This window comes from Carcharodon carcharias, chromosome 16 (assembly GCF_017639515.1).
Source record: "Carcharodon carcharias isolate sCarCar2 chromosome 16, sCarCar2.pri, whole genome shotgun sequence".
In the NCBI taxonomy this organism is placed as follows: Eukaryota; Metazoa; Chordata; class Chondrichthyes; order Lamniformes; family Lamnidae; genus Carcharodon; species Carcharodon carcharias.
This window is the reverse complement of record NC_054482.1, coordinates 45,899,713-45,919,499: the sequence shown is the minus strand read 5'-3', so window position 1 is coordinate 45,919,499 and position 19,787 is coordinate 45,899,713. Positions and strand designations below refer to the sequence as shown.

At 39.3% G+C, this 19,787-nt stretch overlaps 1 protein-coding gene across 5 annotated transcripts in view; it reads left to right on the top strand.

Moving 5' to 3' along the window:
- Positions 1 to 19,787, top strand: part of tprb (translocated promoter region b, nuclear basket protein) — a 114,138-nt gene that overhangs the window by 19,025 nt on the left and 75,326 nt on the right. For all 5 annotated transcript variants that reach the window (XM_041207888.1, XM_041207891.1, XM_041207890.1 and 2 more), the window contains exons 9-21: positions 955 to 1,042; positions 1,161 to 1,301; positions 1,389 to 1,483; positions 2,077 to 2,274; positions 3,751 to 3,858; positions 6,252 to 6,478; positions 7,404 to 7,567; positions 8,306 to 8,457; positions 14,156 to 14,304; positions 15,026 to 15,188; positions 15,331 to 15,465; positions 18,549 to 18,689; positions 18,992 to 19,154. In XM_041207888.1, coding sequence (XP_041063822.1) covers positions 955 to 1,042; positions 1,161 to 1,301; positions 1,389 to 1,483; positions 2,077 to 2,274; positions 3,751 to 3,858; positions 6,252 to 6,478; positions 7,404 to 7,567; positions 8,306 to 8,457; positions 14,156 to 14,304; positions 15,026 to 15,188; positions 15,331 to 15,465; positions 18,549 to 18,689; positions 18,992 to 19,154 — 1,924 coding nt within the window. The remainder of the gene's footprint in view (positions 1 to 954; positions 1,043 to 1,160; positions 1,302 to 1,388; positions 1,484 to 2,076; positions 2,275 to 3,750; positions 3,859 to 6,251; positions 6,479 to 7,403; positions 7,568 to 8,305; positions 8,458 to 14,155; positions 14,305 to 15,025; positions 15,189 to 15,330; positions 15,466 to 18,548; positions 18,690 to 18,991; positions 19,155 to 19,787) is intronic.

Here is a 19,787-nt window from a genome sequence, read left to right as displayed (position 1 = left end):
TTATGGCTTAGTACATCAGTTACCCCTGTATAATAAATTGTAACTTTTCCAATGTTTTTTACAGTAAGACCAATATGAAAAGTAGAAGTTCTCATCAATTCATGATGTCTAAGATTTAAATTTGCAAGGATTTCAACAGTGCATCTGTGGAGGAATATGGTATCACTGACAGCAACTTCTAGATTTCCAGATGCCAGAAGATGCTGCCAGTTTCACCGTTGTAATGTTTGCAAATGCTGACAATTTTGGCATCATTATAACTGCAAAATCTAGGGCAACGACTTAATTCATTTTTCACACTGATTCAAGTAGCTACCCCGAGCTATTTTTGTCCTGGATTTTTTTTAAAAACAAATCAGTCTATACACTCAATCATAACTTTTAAAAGGAGGAAGGCAGTCATTTCCAACTGAGGTCGAGTCTATGTTCATTGTTGTTAGTGGAATTGGACTTTGAAACTTGGAGTACCTGGCTTCGCTAACAGCTAATTGCACTCTGGACCAAGTTCCCTCGGGTGTTCTTGAGCCATCTCTGATGGACTCCAGATTACCTTTTGAGGAAAAATTGATAAAAACAATGTAAAGTTTGATCTCTCTACCCACCACACTCCCAGCTATATCTTTTGCAAGACATTTTTAAAAACAAAAAGATTGCTGTTTTGTTCCTGGGCAAGGACACATTTATCTCTTCTAGCTGTTCGATTTTAAATGAAGCATGTTGGTACTGTTGTGTACTTCTCATAACACTTGTAACTGAAATTGATAACTCAGCTTATGGCTCTTTTTGGTCATTTCCCCCTATCCATTTGAAGTAATGCATTGGGTACGAGTCTTTCCAAAGTATTGTTTGAATGCAATTTTATCATTCTTAAAATACAGGTGGATTTGAGTTTTAAGAATAATGAAACAAGTGAATTTGTGTAATATGTAATTACAATCCTTTGATTAATTTCAGAGTTCTGCAGATGACTCTGAAACAAAGGCAACTGAACTCACCAGAGCAGTTGAGGAGCTTCATAGTCTACTGAAGCAAGCAAATGAAGGTAATATTACTGCCTCAAAGGATTGCATCAAAGGGTTGTGTTGCATTACATGTAATGTGCAATTTTATTTGTAATTTATTTATGAAACTAAGCATTTATTGCAATTATTGTTTTTCAGCCCATAAAATAACTGAAGATCGACTGATTGAGGTAGATGCCTCCAAGACCAGAGCAATTGCTGAACTGAATGAAAAGATCAACAGACTGGAAAAAGAATTGGAGAATGCCAACCATCTCCTATCAGCTACCAAGCGTAAAGGTGCACATATTAATTTGACTCTGAAAGATTGTTCCATAGCAGCATGAGTGTGCTTTATTATCTAACAGCATGTGCTTTTTACAATAGGAGCAGCCAGCCTTTCAGAAGAGGAACTAGCAGCTATGTCACCCACTGCAGCAGCTGTTGCTAAGATTGTAAAGCCTGGAATGAAACTTACAGAGGTATGATGCTCATGTCAGTCAAGTAATGTTTGTCATACAGTATTAAATAACTGAACTAGACTAGTCCCTTTTCTTGAGTTCCAGTAGTAGCTTACTGGCCTTTAGCTTTGATTGCTGCTGGAGTTGCAACAACTGGTACAAGCTGGTGTATGCATGGTTTGTCCCACCATTGATGTCATTGGTCTGCTGACCATCAGTTGGTGCCACTACTGTCTGCTGCTGACCTCCCTGCACCACTGAGGCCTTGCCACGTGTTGTTTTGGTCTCCAGCTGTTGTGAGCTGCAATTTTCTCAGGCTTTGTCTAACTCCACCAGTTGTTGCTAATTTTATTGCAACTACAGCTCTAGTCTTTTTCTAATTTTTGCAACTACTTGAACCACAGACAAGTATGTAATCAATAATGGAAGCTGGAGACTGGAAATGTACTGTAAATTCATAAGTGTTTATTGATTTCGAGATATTGGCCTTATAAAGCTGATGTAATGAAACTGCGTAGAGGTAGGTCATTTTCTCATTTCGGTGGTTTCTAAAATGGTGATAGATGCAAAAGCAAATTAACGCACTGTTCATGCTTTTTATTCTGCTTGTGCAGTTATATAATGGATATGTGGAAGCCCAAGATCAATTGCTACTGGCAAAACAGGAGAATAAGAGAGTAAACAAATATTTGGATGAAATTGTGAAAGAAGTGGAGATGAAGGCTCCACTTTTGAAGCGTCAGCGGGAAGAATATGAACGTGTGCAGAAGGCTGTGGCACATCTCTCGGCTAAACTAGAAGATGCTATGAAGGTAACTTTTGCTTTAATTTTTTAAAGTTGTAATCAGGCTGTGTTTTGTTGGTTTCAATATCCTTGAGCCAGAAAGCAGTACCAACATTGAGCATTTCTGTGGTCTGCAATCTTTGGAGCAATGGGGCTGTTTGGGAACTGAACTCTCATAGATTACTTACGAACTCTTGATGCTGATTGGCACTTGGTTTGCAGTAAGCTAGCTGGTATGCATGGTTTCTGCTACCATTTGATGTCTGCTGACCATCTACTACTGACAACCACTATTGTCTGCTGCTGACCTCCCTGCACTCTGAAGTTTTGCCACGTGTTACTTCGGCCTCCAGCTGTTGTGAGCTACAGTCTTCTCAGGCTTTGTCTAACCCCTCCCCCGCCACAGTTGTTGCTATTTACGCTACCCTATGAGCAACTCTCTCATAACACAATATTCATCTTTGCTCCCGTCCATATATTTATTCCCCAGCCCCTGGTTATGGTTACAATGCACTGAATCAATCCACCTGGCAGTGGCGATGTAAGATTACTTCAAGGTGCTAAAGACTTTTATAATTATGGGATGTCAAATGAATTCTGAGCCTTCGACATCGCTAACACATCACCTCAATATATGCGTGGTAATCTCTATCTTTCACAGTGAAAGCATCTTGTGCAAAATTCTAATGCAGGAACTTTAAGTTTGAGCATGCTTGCAATCTGAAATAATGTACAGCAAAGTGTAACCTTACAAACAGAACTCGCTGCCTATCATTTGGTTTGCTTCTGCACTACTCGAGACAATTCCATAAAGCTGTTTGAGCTTTCTAAAAGATTTGTATTTTGATATCAGAGCTCCTGCAACCACTGGCTTTGATGTCCAAGTCGGTGCAACTAAATGTGTGGGGAAGTCTGGCCTCTACAATCATGGCGTCAAAACAGTGAATAGAAGTAATTGTACTGAACTTAACATTTATATTGTCTTTTTATTTCATGATTTTTCTCAGTTCTCCAATTGTTGACCATCTACTATAATGATGAATTCTCACTATATTCTGTCTTGTCCTAACCTGATAGAGTAATCAACTTAGAACGTTGTTTTGAGATTGGTGAATTTGTGTCCTGCTAGTCAGCAATGTAACATAAAGATATGGTGTGAAATTAGATGAAATAAGAGTAACAACCTCAGAACTTTGCTCTAATATTGAATGAACAAAATCCAAAAGCAACAAATGTTTGACAGAGGTATCATCAACAAAGTGTTGTATGCTGAACACTACTTTTTGGCTCATAAGTACCCATATTAACAGACGGTTATTGAAAATTCTGCAAAATCCCTTCATTTGTGTTGATGATCTTGATGCACATTGTATATTTTACTCTTGAAAGTACTCTTCAAAGCATACTAAAAGTTTCCCATTTTTAAAATTTTACAACTGATGAATCGTTCAGCATATCAAAGTTTGGGATGCACCATATTGGTTAAACCTTTCTCTCTTTGTAGGAAATTCGTCGTTTACAAAAAGGCACTGATGAGGCGAATAAGCATTCTTCATTGCTCAGCAGGGAGAACCAGAGATTAAAAATGCAAGCATCAGACCTCTCTCAGCAGGTTGGTAGTTAAAGATTGCATGTTTTACTTTCATTGTCATTTTAAAAAAAAAAAATTAACATGTAAATACCTGTTTTGCCCAATTGCTGTTATAATGGAGGATATGGAGTGAAATATCTAACAATGTGTAAATAGACCAGCAAGGTTTTGGTTTGATTTCCTCTATCTGTTATAGTAGCTGACCTTGGCTATTATCAGTAGGTGTGCCATATTATGTGATCATTACATTTGGTAAGTTGTGGCATTCCCCTTTGTTCTGCACTGAAAATTTTACAGAGGAAAATGTTGTGTTGTTCTATTCAGTTGCTGAAGTGCATCTGCAGAGGTGTTCTCGTCATTTTCCCTCATTTAACATTGAAACATAGAAAATAGGAGCAGAAGTAGGCCATTCAGCCCTTCAAGCCTGATCCACCATTCATTTTGATCATGGCTGATCATCCAACTCAATAGCCTGCTCTCTCTTTCTCTCCATTTCCTTTGATTCCTTTCGTCCCAAGAGCTATACCTAACTCCTTGAAAACATGTTTTGGCCTCAACTACTTTCTGTGGTAGCAAATTCCACTCCCTGGGTGAAGAAATTTCTCCTCATCTCATTACTAAATGGTCTACCCTGTATCCTCAGACTGTGACCCCCTGGTTCTGGACTCCCCCACCATCGGAGACATCCTTTCTGCATCTACCCTGTCTAGTCCTGTTAGAATTTTGTAGGTTTCTATGAGATTCCCCCCTCATTTTTCTGAACTCCAGCAAATATAATTCTAACCGACTCAATCTCTCCTTGTATGTCAGTCCTGCCATCCCAGGAATCAGTCTAGTAAACCTTTGCTGCACTCCCTCTATAGCAAGAACATCTTTCTTCAGATAAGGAGACCAAAACTGCGCACACTATTCCAGGTGTGGCCTTACCAAGGCCCTGTATAATTGCAGTAAGACATCCCTGCACCTGCACTCAAATCCTCTCAGAATGAAGACCAACATACCATTTACCTTCTTTGCCGACTGCTGCACCTGCATGCTTACCTTCAGCGAATGGTGTACGAGGACACCCAGGTCTCGTTGCACATTCCCCCCTCTCAATTTATAGTCATTCAGATAATCTGCCTTCCTGTTTTTGCTACCAAAGTGGATTAGCTCACATTTATCCACATTATACTGCATCTGCCATGCATTTGCCCACTCACTCAGCTTGTCCAAATCACACTGAAGCATCTCTGCATCCTCCTCACAGCTCACCCTCCGACCCAGCTTTGTGTCATCTGCAATTTGGAGATATTACACTTAATTGCCTCATCTGAATCATTAGTATATACTGTGAATAGCTGGGATCCCAGCACTCTGCCATTCGGAAAAAGACCTGTTTATTCCTACTCTTTGTTTCCTGTCTGCCAACCAGTTTTCTATCCATCTCAATACACTACACCCCCACATACGCTTTAATTTTACACGCTAATCTCTTATGTGGGACTTTGTCAAAAGCCTTCTGAAAGTCCAAATAAACAACATCCACTGGGTCCCCCTCATCAGCTCTATTAGTTACATTCTTGAAAAATTCCAGTAGATTTGTCAAGCATGATTTCCCTTTCGTAAATCCATGCTGACTGTTTGATTCTGCCACTGTTTTCCACATGCTCAGCTATTAAATCTTTTATAGTGGGCTCTAGAATTTTCCCCACCACCGACGTTAGGCTGACTGGTCTATAGTTCCCTGTTTTCTCCCTACCTCCCTTTTTAAATAGTGGGGTTACATTAGCTACCCTCCAATCTGTAGGAACTGTTCCAGAGTCTGTAGAATCTTGGAAGATGACCACCAATGCATCCACTATTTCTAGGGCCACTTCCTTAAGTACTCTGGGATGTAGATTATCAGGCCCTGTGGATTTATTGGCCTTCAATCCCATCAATTTTCCCAACACCATTTCTCTACTAATACTGATTTCTTTCAGTTCCTCCCTCTCACTAAACCCTGTGTTCCCCAACATTTCTGTTATGTTATTTGTATCCTCCTTTGTGAAGACAGAACCAAAGTATTTATTTAGTTGGTCAGCCATTACTTTGTTCCCCAAAGTATTTATTTAGTTGGTCAGCCATTTCTTTGTACCCCATTATAAATTTCCCCTGCTTCAGACTGTAAGGGAGCTATATTTGTCTTTACCAATCTTTTTCTCTTCAGATACCTATAGAAACTTTTACAGTCAGTTTTTATGTTCAGCTGCAAGCTTACTCTTGTACTCTGTTTTCCCCTTCTTAGATTGTTTACATGTACTTGTATTTTCTCTTGCAATGTTGCTTAAAATACTCAATTATTAAAATACATCGGACTCTGCATCATTGCACTGACTGCTCCACATCTACCTCCAGTGTGCACTAGCTAAGCTCATTTGTTTGTGATTCAGAATAGAGTTCTTTTAATGGAACTGGAAGATGCACGTGGCAACCATATTCTGCGTGAAGATGAAGTTAGTTCTGCTGATATAAGCAGTTCCTCTGAAGTCATTACACAGCATCTTGTAACCTATCGTAATGTTGAAGAATTGCAACAACAGAATCAACAGCTGTTGGTAGCCATTCGTGAACTTGCTGAGAAACAGGAACAGGAGGAGCAGGAAAAAACCTCAACACGGTAAATACTCAAACTTGATAATTAATTTTAGACTATTTTGATTTAATTTAAAATTTTAATGCAGATCTGATGAGCAGCCTCAATCACAAACTGCTCAGGAGTTTGCTAATTTTCTTAAAAAGAAAAATACCTGGAAAAACTCAGCAGGTCTGACAGCATCTGCGGCGAGGAACACAGTTAACGTTTCGAGTCCGTATGAGTCTTCAACAGAACTAAGGAAAAATAGAAAAGAGGTGAAATATATTTGCTAGTTTTCTTGTTTGCTTTTTCCCTTCCCATATATATGTATATATCTTGGGTCCTCTGGGTGAGGAAGATTTAATTTCCTATGCAAATAACTGATTCTACTCATACTCTGGTTTCACAAAACTTGAGCCATCTTTCTCAGTTTGTGCTAGCATCCACATGCTTCTGGCATTACATGACATGATGTCCGCAGCTTTTGTGCCTTGTAGTGCATTTTCTGAATGTTGTTAATTTGGCTCTTTTTGCACTTGAAATTTCGCCTTTTTACTTGTACTCAACTGCTGCCCCTATGTCTAGTTAATCCAAACTGTGACATGTCCATGACTGCTATCCTGACTAAGTTGCATTTATTTGCTGTACATCAACGAATCAACTTCAGAATTCTCTTCAAATTTCTTCATGACATCACTGCAACCTTCCCAGACTATTTTCTGAACCTTTGCATCCATTTGCTGATTTCTTCAAGATAATGCATGCTCTCTGATCCTCCATCAGGGAATGGTTTTTGGACACCCTGGCACTTTCATTTTCCCACTCACCCAGTGTCTGTCTTTCTGTCTCAGTCTCAATGTGCCCCTCTCGACAAGAGCTAGCACATTGTATTAAACAGCATCAGCATGGCTTATGGTTTTGGTATAGGAACCATTCAGCAGATTGAGCAAATCTTTTTGAATTCTAGAATTTCTGAGCTTGAGCTGAATCTTGCGGAAGCTTTAAATGAACTCGAACGGCTGCGTGAAGCACGGGCTCATCAGATGCAACTGGTGGAATCAATTGTACGACAACGTGATATGTACCGCATACTACTTGCACAGATGACTGGAGTGACCATTCCAATCCAGGGTAAGGAATATGACACACCAGATGTGATTTAACTCTGAAGAATGTTTGTTATAAATGCTCTTGCTCTTTGTGGAATAAATTAGGAGCACAATCCTTTTGAGAATTATTTACTCTTCTATAGAATAGGTTTGATTTAACTAGAATCTTGAAGTTGGTACTCTGTTCTGAAAGAACAAAATTTGACTTGCTGTTCAACACAGTAGCATTGGACTGTTAAACCCTACAATTAATTTTAAAGAGTTAAATTAGGGTAATCAATACAGACCTCTTGATTCATGAACGTATTAAAAGAATAAATGTAATTTGTATGGTGCTTCTGACATAGAAAACCAAGGAATTCAGAGGTAAGGAAGAAAATGGATATTGGTCAGAGCTTGATCAAAGTGTTTTAAAGGAGGAGAGGGAGCCACAAGGGTTTAGAGGTAATCCTAAAGCATGGGGCCCAGATAACTGAAGTTGCACAGTATCCTAGTCTGTGCTGGATAGGTTACAGGTAACGGAGTACTGGATGAGGTAGAGGTGCTGGAGCATGGAGGATGGGAAGCTGACCCAGAATTGTAGACCTGGATGATAATTCAGCTGAAAATGGACTAATTCAGCAGAGGTGGAAGTAGGTAGTCCTTGTGATGGAGAGCTCTCTTTAAAATGCTGCAAATTCATTAGTTCCAAGTTTTCATTTAAATTTTTTTAAAAAGCTTCAAAAATATTTAAGTGCTATAAATTTCTGTCATCATTCAGGTGCAGCAACAGATGATACATCTTTAATCTCATCCACTCCTAAACGGTCTCCAGGGAAAACAAAACCAGTGCCACAAATGACCTCCACACCAGCGCCAGTTCCTGCAGTGGAATCCACAGAGCTTGTGCAAGCAAGGACAGCACTCAAACAGGTAGGAAGGATGAAGTGTGTCATATTTTGGAACAGGGAAATATAAATATAGTTAATCTTGAAACTCCCACAAAAGGCTTTAAATTGCACAAAGTCATGTACCAGTGAAGTGTTGGTAAAATTTCTACACAATTTTCTCAAACTTGCTTATGTTTGGGAGACCGTTCATTGCTTCGTAGTTTCTTCGGATGTCTTAAACTAGTGATGTCTTGTGTATGGCATCTATTTCTTGTATACAATAACTGAACCATGTTGGAGATTTTATAATGGAACCATTGTCACATGTCAACGGGGGAAAACATTTTCTGTATACTATAAATAGGGAAAATCAATTATCAACATGTTAAATTTTACCATTGCATATTATTATGCAAATTGAATTGCTCAGATTTTGAAGAAAATTTCAGCTATCTTTTTTCATTGCACCATTGTGAAATTACACAATTTTGAGTCTTTTAATATTTTGGATTGGACCTTAACTCAGGGCCCTGTTTTTGTACCTGGGTGGATGTAAAATATCCCATTTTAGTCTCCTAAAGAGCAGGGCATTTCTTTGATTTTTTTTTTTTAAAAGACTGACAAAATTGAGATTTAAGTGCGATGCCATTTAAAATGAAGAACAGTTAAATTTTTAAGAAATGTTCACAAACTAAATAACTGCAAATAGAGCAGTCCCATGTTTATCCTGATTTGGCTGCTGGAGCTTTTACTCACTAAGCCGCTCGTCCTAGTTAGGTTAAAAATTTAAGTTTTAATGTTGTGACTGTTGAGTTTGTGGGAAATTTGATGTAACTACTTAGAAACTGCATAAAGAATTTTTGATTTTTGAGTAAATTTTTGCCTGTGGAAATTTGTTCAAAACTTGTTGGCAGACTCTGTAATGGTGTACAAAATGTTTCTGCGCTGGATTGAAAGGCATCAATCAGTGAATGTTGCCTGAGAGTGCAGGAGGGACTGCTGTTGGGCAGGAACATAGTCTGTGGTGGCAGTTGTAATCTTGCCTTTGTTTTCAACCCCTTTTTTTAGATTTCAATGTTGTCAGATCCAAACAACTTCATTTTGTTGCCAGTCTCTGTTACCTCCCCCACCCCGGCATCCCAATCCCATGTTCCAGGACACACTCAAAGTATGATTGGTCCTGGCGATGGCAATACCTGGGATGGAAAACTGTTGGCTCTGTTTTCAGTGTCATAGTTTCACTTGCATGTCCCTCACTACCCCAGTATGGTGCTACAGCTCAAACAAATTGAAAAATTACATTTCACAATAACGACTTAATTTGTTTTTGAAGTGTGTTTGTTCTCCTAAATAACTTTGTTTAGATCTAGCTCTTTTAAGGCTTCAGCATTGCTGTGAACAGACACTATCTTAGTTTGAGGGAGACAGTGTTTACTTCTGTAGGTTATGCAGGGCAAAAGGTAGACCAGTTTACAAGTGGAAAGGAATAACCTGTTCATCACAAGAATTTTTTTGAAGTATCTTTTGATTTGGAAAAGCTGCTGGCAGAATTAATTATTTATTAACTTTAGTTAAACTATTAAAGGTCAGACATTTGACCGTGATGCATAGTAAGAGAGTTTATATATTTTTTTAAAAGTATTTGAATTTGTGGTAGTCTTGAATGAAAAAAGCTGACAGTTCTTGGGACAGCACTGATGTAGTAAAGTACTTGGTGACTGCATGCAGTCATGGAACACAAAATGCACTTTGTGCTCCAATCCAAAGATGGTTTAAAAGGCTGGTGGAATGGGGATTGCCTCATGCACCCCGCCCCCCACGCTGTTGCCCACATCTCTGCTCTCTGACACACCATTCAAAACATTTTCATGCTCTCGATCTTTTTTGCTTTCCCCATGGCTGCCATATCCTACTGCTTCACAATTCCCCTGAATTTGGAACTTTCAATTTTATTCACCCCTCCCTCTCTGTGCCCTGCTGCTCCTGTCAAATTTTGGCAGCTTCTGCATTTACAAACCCCAGAAATCTCTCAATAATTGAAATTTCTCCCCTCTGCCAGGGCTATAAAATGCCAGGATTTTCACATATAATGCTGCAGAATTAAAGCTCAACATCTCTGCTGCAAATTATGCTAATCTTGGATTTGCCTGACAGTTTCCCTGTCATCCTTCCCTTCATCTATTCAAAACTTTGAATATATGAGAGGTGAGCTGGAAGCCAAGTAAATTTGATTTTATAGCAGAAATAGCTATGCAGAATTATCCTAAAACAGGGAATGAAGATCTGAAGCACCATTTAATAAAAGCTGATGCCTTACTCAAATATTAGCACTACTGATAATGTATTTTAGCATAGCATTCTAATTGTCATTAAACAGAACATCCTCTGACTTGCTCGTAAGCAAGGGAGGTGGTGGTATTGTCTCCGGACGAATAATCCAGAGATGCAGGGTAATGCTCTTGGGACCTGGGTTCAACTTCCACCTTAGGTGGTCTGGCCCACATATAACTCCAGACCCATGGCAATGTGGTTAACTCGAAATGGCCTAGCAAGCCACTCAGTTGTATGAAACTGTTTAAAAAGGAACAAAACTGGATGGACCACCTGGCATTGAGCTAGGCACCAGAAATGACAATGGCAAACTCAACCCTATTGACCCTGCAAAGTCATCTTAACTAATGTCTGGGGCCAAAATTGGGAGAGCGCTCTCTCTGACTAGTCAAGCAACAACCTAACATAGTCAGATAATGTTCCAGACATCACCATCCCTGAGCCTGTCATGTCCCACTGGTAGGACAGACCCAGCAGATGTGGCAACACAGTGGTATACAGTCCGGTGGGAGTTGGCCCTGGGAGTCTTCAGCATCGATTGTGGACCCTATGAAGTCTCAAGGCATCAAGTCAAACGTAGGCATGGACACCACCTGCTGATGCTTTTTTATTCATTCAAGGGATCTGGCCCACCCCTTATTGCCCATGAAAAGGTGGTGGTAAGCTGCCTTCTTGAACCACAGTGTTGTAGCTTCACCAAGTTGACATCTCATTTTTAGCTGTGCTTGGTGCTGCTTCTGGCATGCCCACCTGCATGTTTCATTGAACCAGGGATGATCCCCTAGCTTGGTGGTACTGGCAGAGTGGGGGATATACCAGGCTATGAGGTTACAGATTGCAGTTCTGCTGCAGCTGATGGCTGGCAGTGCGCATGGTTGCCCAGTCTTATGTGGCTAGATCTGTTCGAAATCAGGGCCCTGTTCTTTGCAGATGGAAAGAAGATGTACACACGTTGTGGCTGTTTCAACCGGACAAAATAAGTGACAACCATTCGCTGGTTCTTTCGCCAGGGGACTATGTCTTGACCAATCAGCCAAGCCATCTGGTTTAAATTTCAAACTATGCTTGGCAGTTAACTCAGTCACCAACTGGTGCATTCTCCATAGCAATGCCTCCAACAATCCGAGTCCACTTGCCATCTAGTCAGCACCCTCTTCTCACACAGTATAAATATGTTGTTTTCCTTGACATTTGCAAATAGCCCTGATGAGTGCAAGACGAAAAGCTTTGACAAATTTTTTTTTAGCAATACTCAAGTTCTGTACTACCAAATGACTTTTTTGAATAGTGTTACATTTGCTGCCATCCAATTCACAGACTTCTAGATTCATGATTCTAGAAGATTAAAACCCAAGGTCAGTGAGCACAAGGTCATAGTCTCCGGATAAGGGCTCGGCCATTTAGGTATGAGATGAGAAATTTCTATTGAGGGCTGTGAACCTTTGGAATCCTCTACCCCAGACGGTTAATAATGCTCAGCTGATAAGGATATCATGGCAGGCACAGAATTTTGTGCACAGTGGGAATTGAAGTAAGTGGAGATGGGAAAGGATGTAGAAGCTTAACCATGAGTTTATTGAATGGTGCAACAGACTCAAGGGGCAATATGGCATACTCTTCCTATTTCTTGGATTTTTTAAGGTGGGTAATGGGTGAATGGGACTTCACTCTATTCCAGTCTGCTTGGGGACCAGTAATGTTTCATTATAAAGTAGACAGAACTTGAAACCTGTTACACACTAGGATAAAAAAGGCCACAAGGCTCCACAGTTCTAAACAAAATAAACTTTACTATACAAAATCAGCAGAGCAATGTATAGTATCTATCTTATACTCTAACATTGGGTAAATATGAATTAACAGGCAAACACACCACACATTAAATGGCAGATGGGAGAAATCCCACCAATTGCTCAGCAGCCTAGCCAGATGTCACTACTGACTGAGTCACAATTCTCTCAAAAGCTGCTCTGATTTGGACTGCCTCAAGGATTGCTCACCTCCTGATGGTTCGATCTCTTCTCCTGAGACTTGTTCCATGGGATTCATAAAGCTGCACTCATGTTTCTAAAAACGGCACATGTCCAACTTTTACAGACTGCTAGCTTCATTAAGCTGGCACTGCCCCTGGGTTTCTTCGAACTCCAGCCTTCCTACTGCATCAAGCTATGAATGGCTCACAGGGCTACTCTGAGCCTTATGTCTCCAGCGCAGGACCAGCAACCTTGCACCACATTCTCAACTCTTCATGATTTCTGAGCCCTAACTGCGCCGAACAGCTCCAGAGTTTCTGAGTTTTGAACCACCCAAGATCCAAATTGCAACTCTGAGCTGCACCAAATGGCTCCTAGGCATTTTCTGAGCTGTAACTGCATAGAACCTGCCAACAGCACCTTTAGATATGGAGCCCCTCTCCTTGCTGTAGAACAGTTGGATAAATTTAAACCAGAGAACCTTATTAAGCTCCACCCTTCTTCATGATGATGTGGCCTGCTTTAGTTAATCCTCAAACTGACCTCCAAGCCAATTACCCCTCCTTTATAATTTCTCCAGCTTAGTCAACCCTTCTACTGTTTTATTGCTTCATTGTTTCTATTCTGACTCTATTAAACAAACATGAGTAAACTTGTGAACTGCCATTTTCTTTTAGGTATTCTGGCAACCCGTAAAGCCCAGCATTTTAGTTACCTTGCACAACGATAAACTTCCCAGAACTAAACATTAGCTCATACTCCATGTTAATATTTTAAAGGTAGATATGTTTAACAATTCTCCAAGCATAAAAAATCTGGCTCAGGAGTAAAGCTACATGTGGCTGTCTCTTGTATTTTAAATGCTTTGATCGATAATGACTAGGCAATGCCATCTGCCTTATTTATATTGATCTTTGTAACTTGCATGTGTACTTTGTCAATCTATCGGTTGGAGTTTTTAAGCACTGAGCTTACAAGATTTGAGTAGTATTCTTTGTATTAAATTAGTTTGCATATTAGAATATACATCACATTTAGCCAGTACTGTTGGAGGTTGAGGTTTCCATATAAACACCTTGGTTCATCAGAAAGGCCACTTAATCATTATATGAAGGCTTCTTCCATGCCAGATTGTCTGGAAATTATAAACATGTTACCAGGGTAGCAGGTAAATATTGCTTGTGATTGAGTTGAAGCTCTTTCATCAGGTGCCAAATAACAATCTAATATAGCTACCTGGCTGCTGAAAGGTAGGATTTTATATCGATCTGCAGCACCATGCTCCAAATAATAATTTGTGCAGGGAGGGGAATTTATGAAAAGTAACAAATGTAAATCTATTCATTGCTTGTGTAAGCTAGAGATGAGAAGGTTTCTTCATGTAGGGAGTGATAGAATTTTAAGATGCATCATACTTAGAAAATTACTTTATTTTAGCTCCAGTTACACTTTGAAAGTTACAAGACAGAAAAGGCAGAGAATGACAAAATGTTAAACCAACAGAACGAGAAACTTCAGGATCAGCTGACACAACTGCGAACTCAGAGCACAAAATTGTCTACACAGTTGGAATTCGCTTCTAAACGGTATGTTTGGAGAATCAAGGCTACAGTTGGTAGAGTTTAGATCTTGTGGGGCATATAGAAATGGTATGAGGTGATCATAGTACTCCACTAGATTAGATAAATAAGTGTAATGATGTAATGTAAGTATCCTATCTTTTGTAATAAAACTTAATTTGAAACCCATTATAACTGACAGTGAACTTTATGCTGGGGGCAAGCTGTTGAATTTAATGAGCCTGTTTCTACTATTAGACTTGCTAGTTCCAAAAATCCAAAAGAAAAATTTCCAATTGAAATTTTGAAAAAAAGTTTTTTTCTTCACCATGGTGGATTGCCCCACAATGCATTCTGCATTGCACAGTTGAGGACCAGAATTGATTGCAGCCACTACTTGGGATCTGCTTACTGAACTTGTGGTTAATTTTCTTTTCTTTTGCTTTTTGATTACCCTGTGAAACCATTGTGGGTTTTGCAAATAAGCAAAACCAGATAGAAAACTTACTGTTCCCACAATGCGAGGTTATTACTGCAAGGTCACAATACTAAATTAAAGAAAAATGTGCTCATAGTTTTGGAGATTGCCAGAGCATCTGCACTGGCAGTGTAGAGAAGACATAATCTTGCACTCTGTACCAAGTCAGTTATAGCATGGACCAGAATAAGTTTGTTTTCCAGCACTAGTGTCACTTGCTGTGTGGCAAATTATTTTTGGGAGGAAAGCTTAATCTCTTTCAAAATTTAGGTATGAGATGCTGCAGAACAATGTAGACGGATTCCGGCGTGAAATAGCATCCTTGCGTGATAGGTGTCAGAAGCTCACCACGACTGTTCAGAAACAGGAACACATCATTAGCAACATGACTCAAGATTTACGGGCATCAAATGAAAAATTGGCTCTAGAGGAGGTGAGAATTTTGTATTTTTAAAAAAAAAAGCTGATATTTACTGGATCAGTAACTTAAACTGAACCTCCAGGGTTACAGTTCCGGAAAGCAGATAAGTTATTGAATTTTCTTTTTGTGTCTTTCTCTAACCCCCTTCCTGCAGACTCGTGGAGAAAACTTGAGGAAAGAGAAAGATATGTTGAAGATGGTGGAAGTACGTCTTACCCAAGAGCGAGATTCAAAGTTTGCTGAGCACAGGGGGCAAAGCTTGCTACTAACGAATCTGCAGTCTATTCAGGTACACCTTGCAGGACTGCAACTTGTTAATGGGAGCTGAGCTTTCAGTCCACACCCTGGTGTGTGTGAAGTCTAATTAAATACAATGTTTTCAGAATAAAACTAAAGCTTGTCATTGTTAGGCAAAATTTATGGTCTTGGATCAGGTATGAAAATGGAAAAGTCATGGATAGTTCAGCTTAATGTCAAAGGGCTAGGAATAATTGAGTTATGTTAGCTCAGATTCAGTCATTTGGCGTTTGTATTTTCTAATGCACTTTGTGGTTACTTTGGCTGCAATCTTTTAGAGTAATTGTATTGCTAAATCTCCTTTAGTGGACCATAAGTCTAATCTTTTATAAAATGTTCACTCTACTTCTAGCACTTTTTTTTGACCTGCAAATTACAAGAGAACAATTAATAACTCGCTCCATAACAGTTGTTATGCTTAATGAGTTTAGTTCATCTTGTATCGAAGCTTATAAATTTAAAACTAGTTTGAAATGATCCTTGTGACCATTTTTCTTTTACTGTAATGATTACTGTTACGGCAGGAGAGAAAGGTGAACCGAACTCCTTTATTCTCTGTCTCTGTAATGATTTGAAAAATGGGCAGTTGTGTGTTTTTCCCCAAACCCTCCGTTTATGAAGTCCAATTTTTAATGCATGCATGTGCGCAGATAGAAAAGAGGAGTTTTACAACTATGAATAACTTCACAGTCACGTGAATTCAAAAGTCCAGAATGTCAAAGTCCAGAGGGGGTGGAGGGGGGTTTCCATCTTGGAGAAGTTAGTTTGGAGAGACCAAACGCAGACAGGGTGACCGCTTTGCAGAACACCTTCGGTCTGTCTGCAAGCATTACCCAGACCTCCCTGTTGTTTGCCATTTCAACACTCCACCCTGCTCTCATGCCCACATGTCCGTCCTTGGCTTGCTGCATTGTTCCACAAGCTCAACGCAAACTGGAGGAACGGCACCTCATCTTCCGACTAAGCACTTTACAGCCTTCCGGACTGAATATTGAGTTCAACAATTTTAGATCATGAAGTCGCTCCTCCATCCCCACCCCCTTTCCGATTATCCCCCTCCTTTTTGTTTTTTCCAATAATTTATATAGATTTTTCTTTTCCCACCTACTTCCGTTATTTTTAAGTGTATTTCCATCCATTGTTTTATCTCTACCTTTTAGCCTATTTCGATCCCTTCCCCCAACCCCACTAGGGCTATCTGTCCTTTGCTCGTGCTGCTTTCCACCCTTAATTAGCACATTCCTTTAGATAATATCACCACCTTCAACACCTCTTTGTCCTTTTGTCTGTGCTATCTTCTGGTTATCTCTACCTATCACTGGCCCTCTATCCAGCTCTTCTTGTTTTCCCCCCCACCCCCACCCCCACCCCAAACCAACTTATATTTCACATCATTTCTATTTTTACTTAGTTCTGTTGAAGGGTCATTCGGACTTGAAACGTTAACTGTACTCCTCCACAGATGCTGCCAGACCTGCTGAGTTTTTCCAGGTATTTTTGTTTTTGCTTTGGAGAAGTTAGTTCCTGGCTAAAGACAGTAGTGCAGAATTCCTTTAGAATGAATGGCGATGCAGCGAGATTGCCTGCCAAGCAGACCAACTCTATGTACAGCAATGATCAGAGGCTTCTAGTTAAAGAGGCTTTTGAGGGGCTAAGACTTGATGCAGATGGTTTTGCCAACCTGGAGTCCTACTATTGAATCTTGCAGGTTAGAGATACATCAGACTGGGTTGAGAGTCTCAATCTAGTATTAGTGTTTCAGAGGCCAGAAGCTTGGATCATGTGATATGGCCCCTTAATGAGGCATTTGCAGGTTAATGAGCAATTTGTGTTTCTGGTCAAATCCATTGCCCACTTTGAGATAAATGGTGGATCTTAATGATAGATGGCTCTCCCTTTGTTACAGTTCAGGCTGGAGAGACTGACCGTTTGCTACTCCTTGACTTCCTTCATTGTAATTCCCTCCCAAACAGTGGTATGAGATTCCACACTAAGGATTGTTTCAGTCTTGTTACTGCTATTTGGCCACAGTTTCTGGAAAGTTCCAATCTTGACTTGTGTGACCTGTAGCAGCCATCCCTTGGTTCAACAGAGTCCATTTTAAGGTTTGATTTTTAAACAGTTTCATGTCCCTAAGATATGAAAGGGACGATGCAATTGCAGATTTAACAGGTTGAAAGAATCCTTTGCTGATATCTAGCTTCAGAATGCTCAATACATTGCTTTATTCCTAGCAAGTAAATACTTTGCCAATATCTAGCTCAATAACACTATATCTAACATACAATCACCGGAAGTGGCCAGCACCTGTGGTTGTCGATTCTTCTCCTGATGATCAGTCAGCCTACCTCCTTGATTGCAATACCTTGACTGTCATGCTGATGTCTCACCCCTGGAGTAAAGATCTCCAATGTATTCAACCTTTTATTTATTGTTTTCTGGGGATGGGGTTACTATACTATATTGACAAGCCATTCTTCCCTAGGAAGCTTGTTTTAATTATATTCTGCAGCCTTTGTTTAAACCATGATTTGTGTCAGCCCAGAAAGTTGTCCATCTTTTTGCTTTATCCAGTAATTTTCCATTACGTTACGTCCTTCATAGTTTTCCAGGAAAAGGTGTTTACATTTACCTCCTTTTTGATTCAAGGCCTAGTTGTCTTAAACTAAAGGATTATTGTCTCTGGCTAGCCTGTATTGTCTCTTTCCCTTGTTAGCATTTGTTTTGTCTCTTTCGGCTTGGTAAATTCATCATTAATTTTAAAAGACTGAGAAACAAACATCTCTTCAGAACATTTAGTTTCCCAAGGCATGTTGGATGAATGTCGAGCTTAAATATCAAAAGGTTTTTTTGGTGCTATACGTTGCATGATCAATTCAGTGAGGATGAGTATAGATTAATGGTCACTTCAAATAAAGTATGCATATGTTTGGAATGCAATCTTGGAGTACGTTTGAGATTGTCATTATAGAGTACTTAGTATTCCACTCTTTGTTCTAAGATACCTGCTGGTGTTTCATTCTTCTGAGGGGAGAAGAATTTTAAGTATTAATATAGAACTCTTTGAATATGTAGTTGAGTCTGGAACGTGCGGAAACTGAGACCAAACAACGCTTAAACAGCCAGATTGAAAAACAAGAACGTGAAATAGAGAAGCTGAAAAAGAAAGTTGAATATGAAGTGGATCAGCGGCATTTACTTGGTAGGAACCAAGATGTAAGTATACAAAAACTAACTCGCTAATCTATGATATGTAGGATATGTAATATTGTCACGTTTGAAATTGGAAAGTAAGACACAAATTTGTGTAATAAGTTAGTTAGAATGGAGCTCCTTTTTAAGGTCTGTACTAATTTAGGAGACAGGGCAGCTTCAGTTGTATAATACTTGCATAGCACAAATTTAATAAAGAGCAAACCATTGCTCTACATATCAGCTCTGCAAAATTATCGTACTTCAAGAATCCTGCAACTGCTTTATAAAGCTTTACTTAAGCCGTTTTTCTTAACTTTGCAAAGATTCAGCTTATGGAACTCAGGAAGCAGCTTGAAACTGAAACTAATCTTCATATGAAGACAAAGGAACTCTTGAAAAATGCAGAGAAAGAAATTAACACCTTGAAGCTACACCTTAATAACGTTGAAACTAAACTGGCAGAGATTAAAGGAAGTGATTCTAAAGGTAAAACATTTATGATCATGGCTTGTATGTTGGTAAGTTGATCTGGATAGAGTTCTGCCTTCATCCTCTACCCCAACTGTTATCTGTAGGGAAGAGTCTTTGACATGTTTCAATTTTGGCTCATTTAAAATTATGAACTTACCCCGTGCCAATTTGCAAGCCATTGATTCATAGTAACTAATATATATATATATATATATATATATATAGATGAGGTGTATGTATATTTTTAGTTGTATGCAACTCTTAATTTAGGTTTTGTTTTCTCTGGTGCCTTAAGTATGTTGCTTTTCAGTTAAGACAAACTAAATATGAAATTTTTGATGAGACTATTTGGTGAAATATTGCAAATCATGTATTATTGGTAACTAGACACATACTCAGTCAACACAAATGTGGAACAATTCACAAATTGGGCAAGTTTTCTTAAGATATTTGATCAGACACTTGCCTTTTCTCTTGTTCTCTCCCAAACGCAAGTAAATTGTCAATTAATTGTGACTCAATTTTGTGGGTGGAGCACTCTTGAGAATCATTAGGATGTCAGTTTAGGTTGATGAGCTCTCAACCTATTCTCATGAAGCAAGTAACTCTTCTTGGATGTGGCGTTATTGTTCAATAAAATTTTAGGTA